This window comes from Lissotriton helveticus, chromosome 2_1 (genome assembly GCF_964261635.1).
Source record: "Lissotriton helveticus chromosome 2_1, aLisHel1.1, whole genome shotgun sequence".
Taxonomy (NCBI): domain Eukaryota; kingdom Metazoa; phylum Chordata; class Amphibia; order Caudata; family Salamandridae; genus Lissotriton; species Lissotriton helveticus.
The window spans coordinates 1,523,143,650-1,523,170,239 of NC_136059.1; the positions used below are offsets into that span (position 1 = coordinate 1,523,143,650).

The 26,590-nt window shown below is 42.7% G+C and overlaps 1 protein-coding gene across 1 annotated transcript in view; it reads left to right on the forward strand.

Annotated features, from left to right (window-relative positions):
• Positions 1-26,590, forward strand: part of LOC144818753 (alpha-2-macroglobulin-like) — a 1,363,397-nt gene that overhangs the window by 1,022,178 nt on the left and 314,629 nt on the right. Inside the window, exons 22-23 of the mRNA XM_078676468.1 lie at positions 12,048-12,169; positions 13,412-13,463. Of these exons, the coding sequence (XP_078532594.1) occupies positions 12,048-12,169; positions 13,412-13,463 (174 nt within the window). The remainder of the gene's footprint in view (positions 1-12,047; positions 12,170-13,411; positions 13,464-26,590) is intronic.

The following is a 26,590-nucleotide window of genomic DNA, read 5'->3' on the forward strand; positions in this document are numbered from 1 at the left end:
TGCCTGGGTACCTAAGGTACCATATACAGGGACTCAAAAAGGTGACCCAGTAGCCAATCTGGTATTTACCTAAAGTTCATTGTATCAATTTAAAGAGGGTACAGCTAGGCTGTGGTCCTGATTAGCAGGGCCCCAGCCAGACTAAAGTCGAAAAACCAGTGAAACACAGCAAAAAGTGGGGATAACCATAGGAAGCAGACCCTACTCTCCTACAACCTCCACGAGTAAACTTTGGGCCACTCTGCCACATTACCATGAGAGTCAAGTGATAATGGGGTACTCGGTGCTCAGTTTTAGACACAATCAAAATGTGGTTCTAGGATACCAGAGGTAAATGCAGAAATGAACGCAAATGTCCAGTAATCCTTGATTGCACTGCCCCAACCAGGACCAGTTCTCACATTAATTTACTAAAAAATCTGGAATCTCTTTAAGACACAGAAGTGAGCATTATACCACTTTTTCTTTGCTTAAACATTCAGCAGCTTAGACTTACAAGCTATACTTTACAGGAACTCTTGTATGAAAGAGTATTTTGAATACAAATACCCGCTTCCTCTGCCTAACAATTCCACACCCTCCTGTCACACCCTGGCCTGGCTCTCCTTCTTTCATCAGCTGTCAACACTATGAACAGTATACAAATCCACAGTGTGGTAACACAAATAAGTTTAAAAACATATCCCCAGCAAGGATCCTACCCAAAGTGTCCTCGAGCTCGAACCAAGTATCTTTTAAAAGAAATCCCCAACCAGCGTGAAGTAATATCAAATGAATTCCTCACTATTAAATGATTATACTCTGAAATTTAAACTACGAACTCAATACTTACTTCTATTTAATCTATAAAATATCAAACTAAAATAACAAAAACTAAATATTCCCAGAAATTGGGGAAAAAAAATAAACTACGCTACTACTGAACAGCACAATTCGTACTTATACCAAAATCACAGGTAAATACATTCTATTTAAAATACAAATTTACAGCATACTTTTTGACAATATATTAGAATTATGCAAGAGCTAGCAGATACTTAACTGACAGGAGCAGCCAATAAAAGAGGAAGATTGCTACTGGTTCTGGTTTATATAGACTGGTGGATTTAAAATTCTGGAGTTATAGGTGTGCTTTGAATATGCTTTAAAGTACTGCAATTTGGAGTGGCAATAAAAGGTTATGCATAATGCTAGCCTCCGGTCTTGACATGAAATTGCTACCGAGACTCTACTCACATGAACAGGTAACTACTAGACTAGAAATTTGCAAAGGAACTAGAGAATGCCACAAAAAATGACGCCTCTACCTTATCTGACTAACTCGACGAGAGAATAAAAAATACCTTCCTCACAGGGGAAGAAACTTTTATAATAGTGGCCCGGTCGCCAATCCTGCCAATTACAGATTAATTTTGTTGACTGATGTTGATGCAAAGGTGTTTGCTTCCATTCTGTTGAAAGAATTGGAAAATTGGGCAACGCAGGAAAGCATTATTCCATTGAATCAAACTGGTTTTCGGAAAGGCCAATCCACCACTACCAACCTGTTGGCTCTAACATTTCTTGCTGAGTGGGCTGTCTTAAAAAAAAATATATATACATTGCTTTTATTAATTTAAAGGCCGCCTTCGACTCAGTGCCTTAAAATCTATTATGGAAAAAATTGTTAGATCGGAGCATCCCAGGGAAACTGTTGAAGGCTATTATCCTTTCGTATACGGATACCTGGGTTCAAGTCAGGTTGGGTGTTGGCAATTCCCTATCACAAAAAATATGAACCTGGATTCTATTAATGCACATGTTGCTATGATGGGGGGGGTACAAATTCGCTCCCTTCAATATGCTGATGATGGGAAACAACCTTTACAACGCAACTTTTACAACGCACTACCATTACAATGAAACTTTTACAACGCAACATCCATTACATCGCATGCCATTACAACGCAACCATTACAACGCATGACACTACAACACATACCACTACAACGCATCTCATTACGACGCATACCATTACAACGCATAACATTACAACGCATAGTACCCTTACACTATCCAACACTTACCCTACTGTTGCACCCCCTGGAGTTAGAATAGTAATTTTTACCCCTACACTATCCAACACTTACCCCACTGTTGCACCCCCCTGGAGTCAGAATAGTAATGTTTATCCCTACACTATCCAACACTTACCCTACTGTTGTACCCCCTGGAGTTAGAATAATAATTTTTACCCCTACACTATCCAATACTTACCATACATGCAATGTAATGTTATGCGTTGTAATGGTATGCGTTGTAAAGGTATTATGCGTTGTAATGGAATGCGTTGTAAAGGCAGTTTTGAAAAATTCGTTGTAATGGCATGCGTTGTAATGGAATGTGTTGTAATGGATGTTGCATTGTAAAAAATGCGTTGTAACGGTATGCGTTGTAACGTCATATATCCCTGATGATACTATCCTCATGAGCAATACTCCTATTGGCCTACAAAGACTTATTACCGCCTTTGATGATTATACACAATTAATGGCCTTGAACTGAATGTAAAAAAAAAAAGTAATAAAAATTGGTTCTGTTAAACAGAAGTTTAATTCATGGAAGGCCAGAGCAGGCTCAATTGAAGTTGTTAAAATGGATAGATATCTAGGGGTGGTGTTTGATAACCGAGTATCCTTCAATTTCCATTTTAAGGACCTATGGGCCAAAACTGTGACCTAGATTCATGCTTTTAAATGTTTAACAAAATCACTAAAATGTCAATCGTATGACTTTATTCTTAAATTCATCAAAGCTAAGTTACAATTAACCCTCTTATATGACACACCCATCACTGGAGGGAAAGATGTGAAGGTCCTGGATCTATAAGTAGTTAAGGTCTTCAAAGCAACTTTTGCGATTACCAATTCAGTATGGCAAGCGGGAATAAGATTAGCGTTTGGTCTCCAGAGACAGTGCCTGGTATCAAAAGGAGCATTTCTGAAATGTATGGTTGCTATGTCTTCATCAACCCCTGCATCCTTTTTTTTATGTTTATTGGCATTTCAGATGCCCCTGCATCCTTAGGGAACATTTGCTGGTTAGAAATAGATGTCTGTCTATGCTGCTAAATGGAGATCCCATATTTTCACCTCCCTAAGGGATATTGGTCTGCAAATAGCACTGTAAGATCTGAAAATGCCCGATTATAAGTTAATCCTAAAAAACGGATCAAAGCTGAATCACTCCAGCTGGACAGAAATGCATTATTAGGGAAAAATTATGCATGATATGTGATTGATTCATACCCATCCCCTCGCATTCAGATATATTTGACTGCTTATTTCTCAGCAAATATTAAAAATATTTTTTTATGGCTACGAATGGGAATAAATCCAACAAAAGAGGGTACGCAATCATGGATCAAGCAGTGGCAAGACTCTAATTATAAACTATGTGGATGGCCACAAGAAACATTAGTACATATAGTGTGCCCCAAGCTGATTAACATTCAACGTACCGTTTTGAAACCACATTTTTTGAGGATCGGGGTTAGATCAACTCGTCAGGCTTTAATTATGTCATTAACTGGAGAATCGATTCCATTACTATGTCAATTGGTAAATATTTTAAGTGCAGCTGAAAAATGTCTGATATAATAAGTGTGAGCTTCATTATTTTAATGGCTCTGGTTTACATACTATTTATATCCTGTATATCTTAGTGATTATGCTGCTAGGGTGATAACTAAAAATGTAACAATAGAAGTTTCACAGTTACAGTAACTTTTGATGCACTTTATAATTGTTTTAAAATAATGGACGTGACAATTACTGCACAATAGCACTTTAAAATGCAACATGTGTAACGTGTAATATTCTGCTGCAGAAATTATTGAAGTATTTTTTTAATGCATTTTATTCTTGTTTTTAGATACAGTGAATTAATATGTTGTGCACGCTGTCACTTTAAACTGTAAAAAATGCAATATTATGTTGTAGTCATTAATGATGTATGGTGATTTGATCTGGGGTTTTTGGACATTATTATGATTGTATTGGTAAATTTTTAAATAGTATATGTGGTACAGTTTTAAATATTATTTGATGTGAAGATGCTTTGATTGCAATGATTTTTATTAATCAAGCAATAAAGAATATATATTTATATATTTTTTTTTTAAAGCGTCGTGAAGTGCAGAGTAGAATCTTTGTGCGCTGAACATTCCACTCTAGGCTGCTGTGGAAAACATTGACAACACTAGAGCGGTTTGGTACTAAGTGCATTTTGGCAGCCATCTTGGAATTCCTCTGATTCCATTTAACTCTCCATAGGTTGGATTTAACCATCCCTGTGGTGCCTTATTTTCCTTGAAGGATGATTGTATTGATTGCCTTAACTCTGTAAGTGTCATGGGGATTGTCCTAACAGGTGGTGGGGCAAGGCAACCGCCTGGCATCAATCTGAAAGGTAGGAACGCATCCACTTCTGTACAGTCCCACTAACTCCAATTGAATCCAATCTTGCCAGGAGGATTTTGTGGTTGACTGTGTCAAAGGTGGCCGGCAGGTCGAGCAGTATCAAAACCGCCAACTGGCTGCTGTCCACCTTCATCCAGAGTTCATCCATAGCTAGGAGTAGGGCAAACTCAGTGCTGTGCCCTGGCTTGAAACCAAACTGTTTCTCCTCTAAGAGAGAATGGTCTTCCTGATACTGGGACAATTTCCTGCTAACAAAGCACTCTAGTATATGTGCTGAGAAGGGTAGAAGCGAAATAGGCCTATAGTTACTTAGGACCAAAGGGTCTGCAGTAAATTCATTCAGAAGGGGGGTGACTATGGACCTCTTCCACATCCGTGGTACAGTGCCCGACTCCAGAGATTGATTGCATAGGTGCACTGTAGGGAAAATTAATTTATCTGCCATCTCTTTCCAGACCATGTGTGGTAGGGGTTCGAGGGGTTAACCTGACGAGGTGGATATAGCAATTGCTCGGAAGCAGTCCTCAGATATAACTTCAAAGATTTTAAACTTACAGAAGAGATTATCCGGGGAGCTTGACCTTTCATATGCCTCACTGTTACATAACTCCGGTGCTTCCGTCATGGAATGAGTTGCTGTGACTGTTGAGGTACTGTTGTCAGGATGTATATTGCCAAGATCGGGAACGGTCGGCTGGGGAGAGCCTCCAATTTCCTCCACAATCTTAATGATCTTCTCAAAGAAGTCAGCAAGGTTGTCACAGAGAGCTGGAGAGGGTCCTTTTTCCTTTTTTAGACACTCTGGATTAGATAATTGATATGAAATGTTGAAAACCTTCTTAGCACTCTTTGGGGCAGCAAGTACAGTATCAGCTTAGTAGTTGGCCTTCGCTTTGCAGACCTCTCTCTTGTATTTATTTAAAGAGTTTTTTAAGCATGTGTTGTCCTCTTCTGTGAAGGAACTGCACCATTTTCTTTCAAGTTTCTTACAGGCATATTTTGAAGTATTTAGTGATGCACTATACCATGGGGCATAGGGTTAATGACAAGGTTTTAGAGTGAGGGGTATTTATCTAGTGTTGCTAAGATTCCTCCATCAATCACTATGTATTGGTCCTCTAATGTTATCATGGAGTCAAGTATATTGGATAGGTTGAAAACCAGTCCATGTGTTAGCAGGTTAAGTTTGTGCCATGCCCTTCCTTTTCTCGTTTTGCCTGTTACTGTCTTGGGAGTGTAAGGTTCCTTTATGTTGAGGTGAAAAGATATCAGTGCATTGCCAGTCCACCATAAGGGCATCATATCTTTCATGGGGATTAGCCCATCTGGAGAGAAAATAAGATCCAGGGTGTGTCCGCCCAGATGGGTAGGGCCTTGCATGAGTTTCTGCAGTCCCAGAATTTCACAGGAACCTTGTAGTTGCTTTATTGGGAGTGATAGGTCCCCCTCTGCCCACAGATTAAAGCCTCCTAGTAAAAAGAAATTGGAGTGATTGAGGGCTTTATTGGAAATAATTCCTATGAGTGGTTGAAGATAGGGGCTCCGGGGTCCTGAGGGTCTGACTGTAACATAAAACCCCACACAAAATGTTCTTTTTTGAAACCTAGTTGTCAATCTACTCCAGCATCTCTACAGCCCATTACAGGGCAATTTTAGTTACTTTCCCCTTCCAACCAGCCATATCAGTGACCTTCCTATTTCTAACAATTATCTAAGAGGTTTGCTACAAGTGCAGGGTGTCCCTACCACCATACACATAATGCACATAGATGTTTACCCAAGGCAACGTGTCACTTTCAACCAAAGATTCTAGATCATGGCCTAGGGCCAGTCATGGACCTAAACCATGTGGAAGGTGCTGTACTAATTGATAGAATGTAGGAGGGAGATACAACCGACGTAAGGAGGGCTATTGTAAGCACAGAGAGAACAGGGCTGGGCCGATCACTTAACTCATTGGGCTTTTCCCTTGGACACTGGAGACTCTAACAGCCTATTTTTGAAATAATCTCTGTCACTCATTCCAGCTCCTGTGGTTTACTGCAGCAGGAACAGCAGAAGCTTATGCAGAGAAAGAGACAAGAAAGAGGAAAATAGAGCGACTGATGTATGAAAGTGTGGTAGGGAAAAGAGAAAGAAAGGAGAGGGATTAACAAGAGAAAGGTAGAAGAGAAACAGTGGTGAGAACCGAAGGAGAGAAATAGAATGGATGTATGCAAAGAGAGAGAAGGAGAAAGAGAACTGTGAACATTTTTGCCAGAGCTGCTTTTAGTTCCCAACCCTACCGTTCCAGAGACATCCATGATGTCTTCAAATGCCATGCTGAGATATATTATAGTCTTCATTGTCGAGAATAACTCCCCAGGAATCTTGAATGGAGCATTCTAGAAATCATTGAGAAATGTTTGGAGAGTAACCATTTTGAGGGGATACATCCATAACAACGCGGGCATTACCCCGTACTGCTATTACAACGCTGCTATTACAACGCACGTCGTTACAACGACTTGCGCTGGAGGGCGCTGTAGGATAGGGAATAGTTTAATTTTCTATCCAACACCTTCCCTGCTGTCAACGTGGGCTGGAGTTGGAATAGAAAATGAAACTATTCCACTATCCAGCGCCCCCCAACGCAAGTCGTTGTAACGACTTGCGTTGTAAAAACTGCGGTGTAATGGCATGCGGGGTAAAAGCCCGCGTTGTAATGACGTACAACAATTTTGAGTGGGGCAGCACTTATGAGGCAGATGTGCAGTTTTCAATAGTGCCGGACACTTCAAGATTTCTTTCAGCAGTGTTTCCAAATTACATTCAAGATACCATGGCCAGCCTTTGGTGATCTCAATCCAAAAGTAGCAGAGTCCGTGTGCTGCACCTGGAAGTGGAATATGAGCACAGGCTAAGGACCCATTAGCCAATCTAATGCAGAATAGATTTTGTCTACTTAAATTGGCATCTAGAATTATGGCTAAATTCCTGTAATATATAAAATCTTATTTTTTTATGAAGAGTGCCCTTGTGTTAGCATGAACCATCTGACAAAGAAGTCTCACAGTTGTCTGGCCTTTGGGTATTCTGAAATCCAGGAAGCTCCGAAGATAATTTATGATTATCATTATGTCAATTCTCTTGGCCCTTATGTTTGCAGACACTGGCTTAACCAGGAGACAGAAAAGAGCCCAAATGTCAGGCATCAAACTTCATAGACCTTCCATGCCCATAGTTGCAGAAAATATCTTTCATGTGGAGAAGAATTCGGCACGCCAGGTATGCGTCTCTCAACCAACTCCTGCTAGCTAGTCTCCTGGGAAAAGTAAGTCTTAAACCAGGTAGATCGCCTCCATCTTGAAGTGTTCATAAGGTAGCTGGCCAATGAAATATCATACATTTATCAACAGCCTGATTTTAGGAAATCATTTTTTCATTGCTAAGTTGCTTAGAAAATCGTGGGAGTGGAAATGTTCACATCAAACCCTTGGTGATCAAGTTTGCTACTTCCCTGCTACAAAAGAAATGAATGAAAGGAAGGAAAGGTATAGATGAGCATTCCCAAAAATTAAAACGGGATTCCTCATACTGTGCGGCGGTCCCATATATCATACTAAATTGTAGGCCGATTTTGTACAATCACGGATTCCGTACTTCACAAAAGACGGAGTAGCAGTCTTTAAAGTATACCTGAAAGGATTTTACTTCACAGAGCTTGTTTATGGGATAACAGCCCTACCAGTGGCATAGCCAGACCTTTTGCCCACGGATTCGCAACATGCCGAGATCCTGGTGTTTCTTAAGCATGGCCATCCCCCTGAGGACCGAGACTCGTATTGTCCTATCTCATTGCTTAATTTGAAGCCCAAGCATCTAGGATCTCATACACCCTGACCAGTCTGGCTTTATGCCGCAGGACTCCAACAGAAACAATATCAGGCGAGCATACAATGCCATTGCGGGAGCTCACAGACTGGGCCACCCGGCGGCCGTCTTACTAGCCGATATAGACAAGGCATTCAATTCGCTGAGGTGGACTTACCTCTTCAAACTCCTTTTGAAGCCATTAACCTGGGTCCGCGGTTCAGAGCTTACACCTGACTGTTGTATACGGATCTCTCCACTTCTGTTCACGTGGCGGGTTATCGATCGTCCCCCTTTTCAAATCGTCAAGGTACAAGGCAGGGATGCCCCTTATCCCCGCTCCTGTTTGCCTTAGCTATAGAACCCTTGGCGACGTGTGTGCGCCCTGACCCAGTGATTTGGGGAATGGACTGGACTCATGAATACTCCGATAGAATCGTGCTCTACGCTGATGACAATCTTTTCTTTATGTCTGACCCGTGGTACTCGGGGCCCCGCATCCTCCAAATCCTTCAAATCTTCAGCGAAACCACAGGATTGAGTACCAATCCTTTCAAATCCACACTTTTCCCCATATGCGGGGAGCAGAGGAGTCAGGCGTGGGCCTCCGAATTATACGTCGCTGTTACAGGCTTTAAATATTTGGAAGTCTTTATATTACCGTGCCCCACAGTCTCCTGGACGTATAATATCGCCCCACTGCTCCCAGCTGTCCATAATGAGACAACGGTTTGGTCCCAGCTATCCCTGTCCTTCTACGGATGGTCCGCTATCTTTAAGATGGGTATCCTTGCTGCGCCTACTATATCACCTTAAAAATGTTCCATACCCTATCCCTCCAACGTGGTTTAAGCAACCCAATGCAATTCTAAATAGATTCCTGTGGCGGGGTTGTAATTCGGGTTGCGCTTTCCACGTTTAAGCAATCCACATACTAAGGCGGCATTGCGGCGGCTGATCTCCATGCGTATTATTCCGCCTCACACCTTCTGGTGATTAACGAATAGTGATATGGGTCCCAGTCAGACCCGGCTTATGCGTTCAAGCAGGTGGCCATGGCTGGCACTCCTTTGCTGCACCTCTTTTATAGCAACGCATCCCTAGACACTCTTCCCTGAGCATGCCAGACAGTTATACGGATCGGGAGGCGTACGGTTAGGGCTATAGGATGGTGGGGCAGATTAACCAGCTCTACTCCCCTCTGGCAGGGCACTTATCTATGGTCTGTTTCTGCTTTGGGCAGGTTCCGTAAATGGGATCTTATCAGGATCTCTACGCTGTGGGACGTCATGCAAGGCACACCCTTAAGTCCTTTTAGCCGCTGCAAGCTGATTATGACTTACATAAATCTAAGTTCCACCACTATCTGCAGCTTTGACGCGCTTTAGACCCCCAGGTTAATCAATTGGAGGCCTTACCAGAATTCCACCCGCTAGAAGGCCCCTTATAATGGAGGACATCGGGGATCACAAAATCAGGCAAATCTATCAAACGCTTAATACACACACTAAGACCACCATCCACAACACTAAAGCTGCATGGGAAACCGATCTGCTGGCCTTCACGGATGATGACTGGACAGAGGCCTTGGCCTGCCCCTGGTATGCGGCGGCGTCCTCCAGGTACCGGCTTATCCAGTTTAAGTACCTCCACCGGGCGTATTACACTCACCACAGGCTGTGGAAAATAGATGTAATCCAGTCTCCTCAGTGCCTACGGTGCCAGGCCGACGATGGTTCCTTTTTGCATACTGTGTGGAGTCGAATGGCGATCCAGTCATTCTGGATCAGCGTGACGTCCTGTCTGGGTCATGTTCTGGCGTGGACTATCCCGCTCGACCCCAGATTGGTGCTTCTACACAGCACAGACAACATTGGGGGGAACCGTTACAAGCAGCATCTATTATTTCTGGGTCTCACTCTAGCTAAGGGGGATATAGCACAGCATTGGAAGGCTTCGTCCCCGCCCAGTGTGACCAGATGGAAGAAGGCATTGGACAGATGTATGACTGCCGGAAATGTGGTTTTTCAGGTGAGAGGGTGAACACAAAAGCACAGGAAGATATGGACCCGTTGGGCCACCTATAGTGGTATCGACCTGTCCCCACTGTTGCAGGCAGCCTCCATGATCCCCTTGAACGATTGGTGGTTAGCAACTCACCTGTTTAGTCCATTGACTTTGATTATTTGTGGCTGGGAATCTATGTATAATGGGCATGTAAAGGACTCTAGGTGTGTTCGGTGTTGTTGGAGCTATTTTTGGTCTGTTATTCTGCAGACTATATGGGTTTTGTATGATGTACTTACGAACTATAAGTCATGCACAGTATTTCTATTATCTTTGCCGGGCTTCGCTCATTTGGTACCTTGGAAAATCAATAAAAATTTGTTGTTAAAAAAAATGTTAATAAAAATGATTTTTTTAAAAGGTCACTGCTGCTCCTTGGATTTAGATTTACTTTACGTCCACGAGAAGGGTGATCATCCCTGTGAACCTATGTCATCAACAGGGTCGGACTGGAACAAAAAAAAGGTCCAGGCACCAAAATATAGGTGACCCTTTAGCGAATCAGGTAGCTAAAACGTGGACCACATTTGCAAAGCAGGCCTGTTTAATTTGTCAAGACCCGCTATCTGGGTATTTGGCATGGTATGGTGGACTGCATTGCATTTGTGTTACCTGAAGGCAATATTTGTGGTAATATCAGAGAGACAGCAAAAAACGGCCCTCCTTGTCATATAACAGGTCAACAAACTACTTAACAACTTGCCCACACAGTAATCTGTCACACCAGCCCATCTCATACTGCTGATTGCCCTATAGGCCAGTCCGACCCTGGTTACCCAAGAGGGTTAACAGCTGAAAAGGATTTGATCAGCAAGAGAGAAGCAATAAGGATGAATTTAAAAGACCGAATCACCAGTGTGAAATGCAAAGCTCGGTTCTTCATTTATTGATATGACAGCAGCCTGAACCCCACCGGTACAGCTTTACATGCAGCAGCTCAGAGTGCAAAATCAGATATCTGGCAGCGATTGGCTTTCCTAGGGTGCCTCCCCGCCACCCTTCTCTCTATATACATGCATGTTCTCCACAAAGCCCGCTTGGCTCTAATGTAAGCTGTGAGCAGGTGCCCCCCTCTTCCCATGTACACCTCCATATTTAGACAAATTGAGCTGGATGACAGACTCTCCTGTGGATGATGCCCTTGGTGGAAAATAAACACAAGACAAAACAAAGCTAAAGTGATACAGAATAATGTGTGAAAGTTGGCATACGCCCCAAAGTCAAAGTCCATTCCAGCAGATCATTCACTCTCGCCCTTGGGGTGGCGGGGGGGCTGTTCCCGTGTGAAATAGTAAATCTATTCGAAATACCTTAGAAGAAACTACACAACCTAAGGTACATTATAGATCTGTAGAATGAGCAGCAAAGGAAGAGTGGGGGCATGGAGAGGATTGTATACAAAGATAATTGCAATTAGCTGAGTATCGGACAATGGATAATTTTTTTTAACTACCCTTTATTCTAAGGGTTAATGGCTGTGTATTAGTAAGGCTGTTTGTGCTGCAGAATGTGTGTGAAAGAAAGAGAAGTATAGTTTGAGCATTTGATCCTGCCGTATAATTGAGCTACATCTTGACGATGTTGCTGTCTTACTGATGTAAACTTTAAATTGTTGTTGACCGGTCCACATATGCTTTATAGGCTTTACATGTGTTGGTCTGATTTCAGGTGAGCTGAATTTCACCGTGAGTGCTGAGGCCCTGCAGGAGGGAGGCATGTGTGGGAATGAGATCCCGGTGGCTCTAGACCAGGGGCGAAAGGACACCGTCATTAAACCTCTCCTGGTGGAGGTAAGTGCTGAGGTGTTCATCAGAATCTGACAATGCTCTGTGCTGGAGATTACTCGTTTAAAGGGCCTTCTGAGCTTCTCTTCAACTTAAGGTTGCCTTTTCGCAATTTTTAGGTTCTTTTGTTTGCTAATATTTTATAATGATGTTCTTGTTTTACTCCTGTAACAGAATCATTGTTCATGTCATGTTAGTCCTTCGGTGATGCCGAAACCTGGATCAGGGAAAATCTACAAAGTCTGGATTAAGAGAGCAGGAATCTAGAAAGAGTGACAAGCAAATAAAGGCACTCCCCTTCCTAGTTTACTCTGTGCCTCAGTTCCCTCACAGTGATACACAGACTAATGAATATGTATGCTATTTCAGATATTCTTTATTGTTGAATGCGATGGTCGCCTTACTTCATGACATGAGCTATACATTCAACACATTTACTCATCTGGGAGATTGTTTTGCTGTTTACTGATGTATGTTATTTATGTTTATCGTCGTGCTCCAACTGATAGAAGAGTGTTTTACACTTTTTTACTTTACGTGGTCCCAGTGACCACCATGTTTTGGGTCTGTTTATGTAGACTTGTTACCGTCCTCGGAGACTTGCACCCTATGAGTTGCATGCTGCTATTGGCACCAACCTGTTCAGGAAAGGGCAGCCTAGATTGGAATACTGTTCTCTCCTCTGTGTACAGAACAATGAGAAACGTCTCAAGTCATATCACAGTTCGAATTATAAACCCTGTTGCCTCCTTGTACTGTTTATCCAATAAATTGTATATACGCTGCATTGCTCCCATTAATGGATTACACAGGGGTCTGGGTTCCGCACTCTTACCTTCATTGCAAAAGGAAATGTGTCTGGTACAGGGGAGGCTCGTCATCGGCCTCAACATAAATCACTCACTTTGGCCTATGTGTCAATAAATCATTTGCAGACTGTTTGCACCTTACTTCCGGAGTTCCTAAACCTTACCTCAGGACCCGGTCCTTCCTCCTTGGTGAGCCCATTGGTGCCCTTCCATCTTTTTGGGAGATCTGTGCACAATAAGCGTTGAGGTAGTAACAGGACCCGTTATAGCCTTCAACACTTTTTTGCCATTCTTGACTGCATTCGTATTCTCATTCTTTCATTCTACATTCCGCTCTTTTGATTTTGTTTTCACAAAATGTTTTCATCATTTTAGTTTGTATTGGCTTTTACTTCATTATTGTATCTCCTATCCAATCCAACTTGCTTTCTCCTCACAGCCTGAAGGTATTGAGAAGGAAGTCACCCAGAATGCTCTGCTCTGTGCTGCAGGTAAGATCAGGCTCCTTCAGCCAGCATCACTTAATCTGACTCTAGAGGCCTTGAAGATGCGTAGATATCACAAAGCACATGCTTGATGGTGAGAACGTACAGTCATATAAATACATGCTTAATGCTTGTTTGTATACCATGAGAATGCGAACACACATATGTGCCTTAGCATATGCCAACATATAGTATTATTAATTTGCAAGTTCGCTTTTGTATGTGCTTGAAGCCCACTGAAACCTTACACACTTTTTAAACACGTTTTCATTTGGTTATCCTGTGTTGTACGCTGCACATTTTGGTCAAACCGTTCTAGTAAGCGTAGCCTCGTGCTGAAGTTATATCACAAAGGAGAGGATTTTAGAAAGTACCACAGCCAGCATTTTCCCGTTAACTTGTATCTCCCCTTCAAGGTCTTCTCGAGTTCCTCCCACAAAAAGAGCCTGGCCTCCCCTCATTAATGCCTATCCGGTCACATGTCGCTTCCTTTCACTTTCATAAAAAAAAGTATATAGGTGGTGCACCAAATGAATGTGAATTATGCAATGTCTTTGCTTATTTTAAAATGCTCTCTGTCTATTTGAGATAATACTCGTTAGACTTCTATTCATCATAAGCCCGAGTGACTTTTTCTTTTGCAATGGATGCTGTTTCAAACTGCACAGGGTGTGGTCAAGTTCAGCTAACTGCTATAAGGCAGAACATGGTAGGTAAGGTAAAACTGTATTTGCATAGCTACTTAAAACCATTGCAGTGCATACAAAAAATACAACCATGTTAAAAATGTTCCATATTTAAAAAGTGCATGCTCACTCATGAGCGTCGCAGCGCGAGCTGCAAAAAGACATTTCTGTGTCATTACATTTTTAATGTCCCAGCTAATTTTGTCTTTACTGCCTGTGGAAAAATGCAATCCGCTGTTGGAATTATCCAGTCACTTAGTGAAATTTCCCCCGTAGAATGATTGTCTGCAAAGTGACGATCAGTTTGGCATTTTTGACCGAGCTGCTTCGAGAAATTTAACTAGCCTAGTGTTCAGTTGTGGTAATGAGGGATCAAAGCATGCCAGGACAGCTTGCCTCCTTGTCCTGATCCCTCTTTGATTGAGGGGAATTTTTAGCAGCTGTCTCCTTTCTTGACACAGCTCCATGCAGGTGCAGATGGTGTGTGTGATGTCACCCTGATTGTTGTTGCACAGGCTGCAAAGAGTAAAAGCCTGCTCCCTTTTCCAGGGAGGGAGCTGCTGCGTGGTTGGTAACACTCCTAGTCTGAACTTTAAGAATTTTTGTTTCAGTATTTTTGAATAACCCAAATTAAAGTAATGTTGTGGGGCTAAGGACTTATATGTGGCCAAGGTCATCCAGGCATGCGCTCTAAGCGAGAAGGTCGCCTTATCCTCTAGCAAGGAGAGTGTCTTCAGCGTCTTCCGCACCGTTTTTTTGAACGCCGAATGGAGGCAGTATGTGTTTCATAGGGGGGTGAGGCCTGTGATCGTCAAGGCCTCCACAAGATATTGGCCTGCGGATGAGTTCTGCCTCTGTTGGATCTCTTGCCAGAGGAGATGATTTAATGTGTTAGGGTTTGCTGACCTAATCTTGTGGCAGCAGTTGATGAAAGCTCCGTAGCTAGCCCTGGTTTGCTTTATAAGACCAAACTCCAGACGAATTTGTGCCGGTGAGGTGTAGGTCGGGAGGCTAAACATTGTTCTGTATGCTTCAACAAGTGTTTTATCCAGAAAATTACTAGCTCTCCCGCACCGTGCCTCCGTGCCGTAAGTAATAGAAGGTAATATTTTGGCCCGGGCTACCATCAAGAGTGGATTCAGAGTGGGGCCCAGTAGTTTGGCTGAAACTCCTTTCAGAGAGAGTGCGAGAATCATCCCTTTCCTTTTGATCTTCTGTTGCTGGCGGCTGATTAAACCTTCTTTGTCTATGTATATACCCAGATACTTGTAAGCCTCTGCTGACTCAATGTGTTTATTACCCAGGTGCCACTGATAGGACTTTTTTCGTTTCTTGTTTATTGTCATGGTCCTTGTTTTGTTTAAGTTTATTGAGAGACAATTTTCTTCTGCATAGACCTCTAGGCAATTCAGGAGATGTTGCAGGCCCACTGCCATGTAGCTGAGTAGGACAACGTCATCCGCGTAAAGTAGATTAGATATTGGGGAACCCCCTAATCTGGGTGCGTGCCAGTTGCAGTTGTTAAGTGCCAGGGTTAAGTCTGCCATGAATAGATTGAATAACATGGGGGCCAGCACGCAACCCTGTTTCAGCCCTTTCGATGTTTGTATTTTCCTTGAGAGATGCGTTCCTGAGCCCAATTTTACTTGAACCCAGGTGTTGGAATGTAGCAGCATGATCAATGATAGTAGATTGTTGGGAATGCCCCTTCTGGCTAGCTTCGACCATAATTCGGGCCTATCCACATTGTCAAACGCGGCACTATAATCAATAAAGCAGGCATGGAGCTGCATGTGCTTGGTTTTTGCCATGTCCATTAATAGTGACATTGCCATGATGTTAGTTATTGTGCCGTAGCATTTTCGGAATCCTGTCTGGTGTAGCAGGATTATTTTGTTGTTTTCTGCCCAGGTTGACAGTTCCTCCAGCAAAGTATCTGCAAAATAGTTGGCTTCATTATCGATCAGGGCTACTAATCGATAATTGGCTGGTAAATTCTTGCTACCCGTTTTGTGTATTGGCATGATTATCGACCCTTTCCAAGAGTCTGGAATTATGCCCAGATATCGTACTTCAAGAAATAGTGAATGCGGTATTTTTGCCCAGTCCTCCGGTTTTTCCTTGAACACTGCTGGTGGAATACCGTTCTGCCCTGGTGCTCCCTCCTTTTTTCCCTTCTTGATCTGTTTTTTAATTAAGAGCTGTTCAGTGGCGAGTGCACATTTGATACCGTATAGCTTGTCTCCAGCAGGTTTAGATGTGCTAATTGCCTTTAAACATGAACCAGCTTCAGGGTTTGCGGGAGGGAAGCTGCCGCTTTCCCTGCTACAGTCGATGGGATCAACTTCATGCTCAACTGTTTTGGTCTTCCCCGGCGTTGAGGCAGTGAGACTTTGGCTGTTAAAGTGGGACTTTAGATAGGTTGCCCATGTTTCCTCTAGTATGTAGGAGGTGAGGCCCACATGGTTCGGGTGTGTTATCTTATTTAAGGCAGAACATGAGCATCCTTAGATTTGTGTGAAGAACTATCTGTGATGGTAAGCACAGTGAACGAGAAGACCCGTATAAGAATTAATTAGTGGTATGTTCCTTATCATAAGGATTACATTCCATTGGACTAATACAATGTTGCAGTATATTTACACAGACCTCCTTTCACAGAAATATTAATGAATTTTATACTTTTGTAGTTTTATCGCCTGAGTTATCATCCTAGAAAGGTTGTGGAAAGATGGAAACGTAGGGAAGCGTATGAGAGGTGCCTAAAGTATGTGGTCGAAACCTGCTGGAATCCTACAAGCACATGTCAATAGTCCCGGTCGTAATGCAGGAATCTGAACTGTAGGCTTGTAGCATCTCGGCAGAGACATGCTTCTCTTGGGACATTTTTCGGAAGCTCTCCTGTAACAGTGGTGGGTTTGAGGAGGAGGAACAGTGTGGACGTGGTGAACCTGAACAGTTATGGAACCCACAGCATAATTTATACGGAACTTCCTAGGCTTCAGGGAGGGCAGAACATTTTGTAAAATAGGTACAATTTACCGTTTTCTCTTTTTGTGAAGCGAAATCGGGCAATGAAAAATTCTCAGATTCACTTAGCAAGTGAAGCAGAGAAACAGGCGGATTTCAGGCAGTTCTTAAGGATCCGGGCAGTCTGAAGATCGTGAACAGTTTGCTGGCTGCCCTGTTGCCATTTCTTCATCCTTGGCAGATAGAAGCGGATTCTGCTGTAATGTACTACACCAATGCTGACACACTAACATGTTGCATTAACACACTGCGTAGTATACCTTTGTATTATACCTTCACTGTGCTCCTCTTTCAACATTGACCGCAGACAAAACCAGTATGCTTAAGGCCACTCTAAAATGTAGTTGATGCCTGGCAATGTGCCATTAGTTGATGTGTCTCTCCGCTGTATGCTACCTCCCACATGTCATGTGTATGCATCCCTCAGGTTTGTTGTTTTGTTCCTTTACGGTTCCCTCAAATTCTGGATTCCTTCTATCTCTGTGCTTCCTGTTGTGGTAGATACCTTAGGGTATCCTACCTCTTTCTTAACTGTTCAGCTATTATCCGGCCAGCCTGTGGTGGCGTCCTGGGGTCCTGTCTGGTATCTTTGTCTGCGAAGGGCTCAACACAGTAAGTTCCACTACTGATACCAGTTAGCCTTTGTTTCTGTTATCATCTGCTCTATTATTCCACTCTGCACCAGTTTAGTTGCAAGTGGTTTCTATTTACCTTACAGCCAGATCAGGCCTTTACTATTCCACGGCAACCGTGGTTACCCTATGTTGTTTCCAGACAGTGAATAATTCATTCAGAGAGCGAGATCCAATATGGTGTTTCCCTTTCACTCATTTTCCCTGATTTCTATCATCCTTACAGCAGATGTGCAATTACCTTCACTCACCTGCTCAGGCGTACGGGGACGGCAGGGGCTTTCAGTGGGTCTTCACACCAGGAATGTAACAACCAAGAGCTACAAGATTGGCAACAAGGTTTAGGGTTTTTTCCGTCTGTGGGTTTACCTCCTAAGGTCTACTTAAGGAGACACTTGACACCTTTCATATGTACTATTCTGTGGAGGGTGGCAAGGAGGCTAGTTGGAGGAGTCACTCTTTCCCTGGGCAATCATGAAGGCGACTCAACAGACCTCAGCTATCACTTCTTGATTGATTATGATGGCAATGACTACTTAGTTTTGGGAACATTATGGGTCCATTGCAGTACTAGCATAACAGTTACAACAGTTGTGCCTTGAGAATTCAGTGTCTAAGCAGATCCTGTTATCACAGTTTACTGACAACCCAGTAGTACCTTGTAGCGCCTTGCATTTTTCAAGGATCCAGCGAAGTTAATACAATTTTTGGATTCTCATATGGTGCACTTTGTCTTGCACCCTCACAGTTTTCTCAAGAACAGGTCAAAATGGATTACCTCATTGGTTGTGTAACTATGCTAGCGCTGGCTTGGACTACTCCATTAGTAAGTGATTCAGGGTCCTTGTCTACAGTCTTGTGATACATTCTTGATACATTTTAGGATATAGTTGAAAGTCCTGACTTGGAATATTCTGCTGAGGAAGCACTGTGTAACATGCAACAAGGTGGAATGGATATACTGATTTTCTCTCCCTGTTTTTGTCAGTTGTCAGCTGTTGCAAAGTCATCCTGTGCCCTGGGCACCCCCCAACTTTTTGCTGACTGATACTGGTGGTAACTGATTTTGACTGACTCTGGGCTCTGCCTAACCAGGCCCAGGGCCAGTGCTATGCTGAAAGAGACACATTAGAATACAATTAAAACACCTACATACACTAGGGTACACAATGTTATGGTGGGGTACCCCTGTGATTGGCATGACCTCCCCTATAGGCCTCTAGTATATAATAGGGTAGGGAAGGGGATTGAAACTACCTAGAAGTCCCCAGTACCCTGGGGCATGGCCGTTTAGAGGCCAGCAGCCTTTTTCTGCACTTGCACGTGTGCACTGCTGAAGCCTGAGATCAGTTTAAAAGAAGCACTTGGTGCCAGGACTCCTTTTAATAAGTAAATTGCGCCCAAACTCGACTTTAGTGTTTGGGACACTTACAAATGGATAACCTACAATATTGTGGCATATTAGGGACCCCCAGGGTCTCCCCTAGGTATCCCATGGGTGGGGGGTCATGTATTTATAAGGTACACCCTATATGCCTGGGTAAAGTGAAATTTCACATTTCATTCCCCACAATGTGGTAAAGTGCTGCTCAAATTTGACTTTGAGGCTGAGTCACCAGTAGACATGGGGGTGGTAGAAAACTCTAGGCCATTAGACGCAGGGCCAATTGAGGAGATTACCCACATTCAAACCACCTCTGACAACCCAGATGATATACCACAAGGCTCACTGTTAACAGATACGTATCTACAGGAGGACAGTATGGTCCACCTCGAAACTAATGATATGCCAAACCCGTATTTAACCTTCTCCGTTCTATATTGGAATGTAGCAGGTCTCCGCATGAAAACTAATCTTCCGACATGGTTAGCTACAGTTAGAGCACACCATATATTATGCTTACAGGAGACATGGTCCACTGTCCCTATACATTTATTAGGCTTCAAAACCTATTATGTACCTGCTAGTCCCAGTACATCAGGTAGACCCAAGGGTGGACTTGCACTTTATGTAGCAAATAATCTCCCATCGATGGAAGCAAATATCTTGAAGTGTAATGTGAACTATCAAATGTTAAGGGTTACATTTAAAAAATGTGTAACGTTCTTTTTTTGTTAACTTTTACAACAATCTCTCTCAGGCAGACTGTGTAAATACTCTAACCGAAATAACATCCTTTTTGAACGAACAGCGGATTAAGTTCATTACCAAACCATCCTATTTGATATGGGGAGGGGATTTTAACATGCCATTATGTACTAATTGTAAGAACGGCAATTGTGGTCTTATGGATGTAAATGGTTCTCCACTAACACACTATCACCACACAAAGGAAGGAAATTGTCTGAATGAGTGCTTATTTTCTTTAGAAAAGGATTTTGCAAATGACTTAGTTGAACCCCCTGTTGATTTTATATCCAACGTTTCATGGGAGGGGTCTGTCAAGTGTAATTGACTATATACTTTGTTTTCAAAATATAAAGGGTCAATTGACTAACTTTATCACAGGTTCTGATACCAGCAGTGATCATTTTCCAAATAGTGTTTCACTAATACTTCGAAATGTCCTCTTTGAACCTGTTAGGTTGTGTTTATTGACCCAACAATCATTGACCATGGACAAAGTAAATGGGTTTTCAGTAAAATGGGCTAAAATCGATCCAGCAGCAATTTTTAGTAAAGTTGCAAGCAGAGCCCTTCCCTGGTTGAACACTTGTCTAGCACTAGACTCCTCTCCAAAGTTGATCATCGATAGTTTTCGGGAAATTGTCAGTATAATACGGGAAGAGCTGACTAGCAATCAAAAATCCAAGAAATCAAAAACGAATGGCTGGTTTAATTCAGATTGTCGCAAAGCCCTGAGTAATTTAAAAACAGCCCTGCATAAACCTGTTAGAGACCAAGATGAAGTTAAATCACTCAGAAAGGGCTATAACTTAGCTCTAGACAATCGCAGGAAAGAAATTAAGAAAAAACTGTGGGCCCAACTCCACGAGAGTTGTCTAACAAAAGACAGCTCCCTGTTTTGGCGCACGGTTAAATCACCCTTTTTGGTTGATACCACCACTTCCTGCCATCTTGATGTGGTGGTGTCGGCTGAAGAGTGGGTAGCATACTTTTCCAAAATATTTTGTGATTCATCTACACAGACTATCACCGAAGGTAGGGAGGTTGGAAGTTTAAGTCAGACTTATCCAATAGATCTTGCGTTTAGCCATGAGGAGGTCATCAATGCACTATCTTCTTCTAAGACAGGCAAGGCACCTGGCCCAGATGGGGTACCCCTGGACATCTTTGCATACTGTCCAGACCTTTGGACACCTCTTATCACTCAGGTTATGTCCGCTGTTACAAATATAGGTCTAATAGACTCCTGGTCCACCTCAATTCTCCTTCCTATCTTTAAGAAAGGCGAGCGTAACAACCCAGCCTGCTACAGGCCGATCTCCCTCCTGGATTCCTTGGGTAAAGTTGCGGGTCGGTTAATCCTGGAGCGTCTCCAGGATTGGGCAACCACGAATAACATCATGACCGACCTGCAACACGGCTTCCAGGAGGGCCTTGGCACCGTGGAGCAGGCTTTAAACTTAGCCCTCTTGATTGGCAAGTATGTAGGAGTTAAAGGGGCTAATTTATATCTAGTTTACGTCGACCTTAGCGCAGCTTTCGATTGTGTCATTCATTCAAATCTGTGGTCTATACTCGGCGAGCTAGGGGTCGACCCCCCTCTTATCAATTTCCTCCGCGAACTCTATTCTGACGCTTCAGCTTGCGTCAGATATGGAGTGAACGGAGAATTATCAACATCTTTCGCCATCAATAGGGGGGTCAGACAGGGCTGTGTCCTGGTTCCCTTCCTATTCAATCTGTATACAAATGGCCTAGAAGTGGCCATGCTTGCAGGGAGTCAGGACCTTCCAACTATTAATCATCGCCCTATCCCTGCATTATTATATGCAGATGATTCTGTTATATTAGCAAGAACACTCAACCAACTCCAACTACAATTAAATAAGTACTGCGAATTTATGTCATCCCTGGGTTTAAGAGTAAATAAAAAAAAAACTTTTGTAATGCATATTGGGCCCAGGGCGAGGAAAACCAAACCAATGGTTATCGATAACGTCAGGTTGGAGCGAACCAGGGAGTATCCATACTTAGGAATCCTAGTGGATGATAAATTAAGCTGGAAGCAAGGTCTAGTTAGTAAAAAATTGCTCTTTCAGAGAGCAACTTCAGCCCTAGTTTCCTTTTCAAGGAAATTGGGTAAGCCTGCTGCAGCGGAATTACTAAAAATCTATTACGCTAAATGCCATAGCGTAGCGACCTACGGCGCAAGGGTCTGGGGGTACGTACCAGCTGAAGCCCTTCAAGTAGTTGAGAATGGGTTTATAAAATATCTGCTGGCTGTACCTCAAAGTGCCCCTACATACGGCTGCCATATTGAGCTGGGAATCGACTATCTGACCGATAACATCAGGGTTCAGCCGATCCTTTTGTGGCACCGTGTTTGGACCAAAACGCAGTGCCACCTAACCCGCTCACTTCTAACGGACTGCCTGGCCCTAGCTAATTGGCACAATATTCCATGGCTCCAGTATGTAAAAAATTTCCTAGGTGACCTGGATCGCATTGTATATTTCTGGGATCCACCTGCATTGATGGACATTTCTAGGAAAGATTTGAAAAAACTTTGCCTCTCCCATCTCAGGGAACTACGATTGACACAGGAAATAAGCAAACCTTCAAATGCCCATATCTTAACACTTCAGACTACTCTGGGGAACCAGCCTTACTTAACTTTTTATTTAAGTACCTACAACAAATATTTATTGACTAGGTTTAGATTTAATACATTTTACCACCTAGTCACATATCCAAAGCAACAAGACTGGTCACACAATTTAATGAAATGTCCCTGTGATGGGATCTCGGACCAGTCAACAATTCATATAATATTGTTTTGTAGATATTATACGAACCCACGTAAGCGCTGGATTTTGCCTGTATTGCGCACAATGGGTTTGCGAAAGTGTCGACCCGCTTACTTGGCACTACAGTCCCTGGACTCTGTATATAATGCAAAATGTGTAGCTGGCTTCCTAAAACTATGTCTAAATATCAGGCGCAGTCTTTGTGTGGCTTAGCTACCTGTGATAAAGTTATACTTTCACCGTTTAGGGCTGTTCTTGGACCTCGAATACAACACCAATTCTGTAATGAGTATATTATATTTACGCTTAAAATTTGTTGCAGAATAATCCGAGGCCCAACTCATTGATTGAAATTTACTTTATTGTTAAAATGAAGTTGTTTTATAATCTTTTTTTTTTTTTTAAATGTATTTAATGAACTGTGCTTTTAAGATGTTTTTAGAAATGTAGTTTTTTAACCAGTGTATGTACTTTTTATGGTTATGCATAACTGTAACCGAATAAATGTTTTATGACTGACTGACTTTGAGGCTAAGAGCACTGTAGACGGAGAATATGCAATATTTCTACAGATTCAAAACCCCTAAAGTCTCCCCTAGTTGTACAGGCGGTGGGGTTCCTGTAGAGATAAGGCAAATACTTATAAAATAGGTTTTTGTAAGTCTTGGTGCTGGAAAAATGACCCAAGTCCTTTTTCCCATTTCAAATCCTTTGTTACATAGGTTAAAATGGTGGGAAGTTATTGATTTATAACTATTGACAGGACAGGACTAGAATGCCATTCAAATACTTCCCAGAATGGTAGTGATACATCCAACAATATCATATTGTTGAATTTCTCCTAAAGTGTACCTGTTATGTTAAAGTGACTTGTTAAGCTCACGTACACCGAATGGTTTCTTGGCGCTGAACCTACAAGAAGTTATAAGACTTCCTTGTTTCTAAGTCCAAATTCAGACTTCCAGTTGTCTGCCCTGATTGGTCAGAGTTAAGTGGATTAGCCAGCCTGCCTTGAAGAGGTGATAAAGAGCCCATGGGCTTAACCAGCTCTGCTGGGAGGGTAGTGTGCTGTTCCATAGGAATGCCAGGCCAGGGGGAGGAGTCGTAAACCATGGTCTTCAAAGGCAGAGGGATGGTCACAGTGTCAGTTTCCACTCTACACTTTTGACCCCCACCAGACCTAGGATTAGGGAAGGTATGTGCAGATGGTAGGGGTAGAGTCCATGGAAATAAGCCATCCTAGGGGGTGTGTTTAGCCAGCTCTTACCTCCTTGCTGGAAAATCAGCCATTATGGATTTGGAAGATTTGATGCACTCTGGGACAAAATAACTGGACACACTGGCTGGCTCAAGAAAAGCCAATGCAAGTAGGAGTTGGGAAGGTTCCTGTGTCTGAGAGTGTAAAGTAGCACTGTTACATGGCTAGGCTGTGTTATATTGTAATAAAGCTGAACACATTTTGCAGGTGGGTGTTAAATTGCCTGAAAAGAATTCTGACACTTTGTAATGCAGGGGACCCTTTGCAGAAACTAGCACATATATCACATTAATTCCAATATATTTCTTTGCATTTTCAAAACAAATTATTCCATGTATTTTAACATATTGAAGCAAAATTACCTCGACATGTTTCAGCATCCCAATCCATTTATCAGGTGGACAATCATTTTCAAAAGATACAACAAACAAACAAATGGATTTGGAATTATGTTGTCTTACTCAGCGGACCTAAATTAACACCAGATGGACTTTATTACATTTGTAAACAATCAAATACCTTTTTTTTGCCCTACCTGAACACACAGTTCAGCTACTGCCACAGCAGAGATGCCCATGGCACTTGTGCATCCATGTGTCAACTTTTCCGGCTACGAGAAACCTCTTAGGATGGAATTAACTGGTTTAAAGGCAGTCACACTTTCACAGAATAACAGAAAGAAGACTCAAATCTAAGTCAAAAACAGAAAACATAATAAAAACGACTCCATGCAAAAATCACACATTAACCTGGACAGATGTATAAAGTTTTTATCAAAAAGTCTAATCTAAAAAGAAAACAATATTAAGAAAAGAAATTCAGTTATAATTTCAATTCATCTAATTGCAGCAGACGCGGAAAAATATTACACTCTCTAATGTACATATGACAGGTAATAGTCAAGAAAAACGTAGAAAGTTCTATTTTTGTTCATTTCTTTGGGAAACTCCAATAAAAAGTGTTTGATACACCTACATTCTCTTTGAAGACATTTACATTTGCAAGCTTCACTTATGTTCATTGGTTAACCACCTAGCAGACTTGAATATGTAACTGGGTAACATTATGATTAGCTTAAATAATGTGTCTGAATACGCTTGATTTCAGATCTCTGATTCAAATAGTAGATATATGTTCACAGATTAATGATTGTAACATTCTTGCTGATTGTCAGCATAGCCGTTGTCACATGGGCATTCAAGTAATTAAATTACATCCTTGGTGAAGTGGCATAATTCTTTTATCAAATCTCTTTATCAGTTTGTTCGATGATAAATAATTGGACCTTTCACAATATGATTATGAATGGAGCGTTTCAGAGGCAAGATGGCCGCTGAAGGAGGCAAGATGGCCGCTGATGAGGCAAGATGGCCGCTGAAGGGTTGTGCTGAGAAGTCGCACTTCTCTCCCTCTATGGTGATCTGAATGCTGTGGGCTTTGATGGCTAGTAGGCCGGTGGATTGCTGGTGGAAGAAAAGCTTGAAAGAATATACACAGTTGATAAAGTGACTAACTAGAGACGAATCAACCTGGACATGGCGTTGGCTGAAAGAGAAGTGGTCGCATTGGGCTAGCGGTACGGATAACGGAGGAGGTTTAAGCTCCAAGATTTCCAAGATGCCCCTGCGGAGCGCCAAACCGGACAAAAGAAAGGAAAAGGAAACACCGGATGTTACAGTAACGAAGAAAACGGCGGTCGTGTGTACGCCAAGCTCGGATCCAGGCATGGTTAAGCCTGGGAAGTTTCCAGGTGCAGTTCAGAAGAATCCTGCGGTTCCAGCTCCCGTTGTCAAAAGAAAGCCGGAGCTGCGGGATGTGACAGCAGGGAGCGCGGCAGGGAGCGCGGCTGCAAACACCGCGGAAATGCGAGTACAGAAGGGGGGCAGAGCGGACAAAGCCAACAAGGGAGCAGATCCCCAGAAGGGGAAAGATGTAGCATTGCGGCAGCCTACCTTGAATGAGGTTTTCTCCGTGAAGGTCCCTGGGCAAACCGAAGGAACGCAGGCACAGCAGGCACAACAGGGAAACAGCGTGAACGTCCTTGAGGACGCTACCCCGAACGCCGGAAGCCAGGCTGCTAGGCAACGCTCGAGTCCCGAGCAAGGCAAGCAGTCTGAGCAAGGCGCTGAGATCAACCAGACGCCCAGGCAACCTCTCAACGAAGGGAATGGACAACAGAAAGACTTAATATCAGAGGAGCTGCCAGAAGAGCAATCAGAAGTGCCAGAGGTGCGTACAGAAGAGCTAATAATTAAAGTGAGTGAAATAAGGGAAGATGGTAGCACCAAGTCGTTAGGGTGCAAGGACCAAGGCAATACCGACATGCTGGAGGCATTACTGTTAATGGAAGCTGAGATGAATTCTGATAAGCATATACAACAGTTGAATAATGCACGGCAGAGCAGAGACAGCCTCATTGGTAAAAATGACCTGGAAAGGGCCCAGGATAAAAATGTAAAAGTATGGGGTGAAGGTGCCTCTTTGGAGGGAGAGTGCTTTTTTTCTGTGAATGAAGGAACAGAGTCAGAGTCGATAGTCTCAGAGAGCCCAGACGAGGAGGAGGAGGAGGAGGAAGAGGGTTCAGCCTCTGGG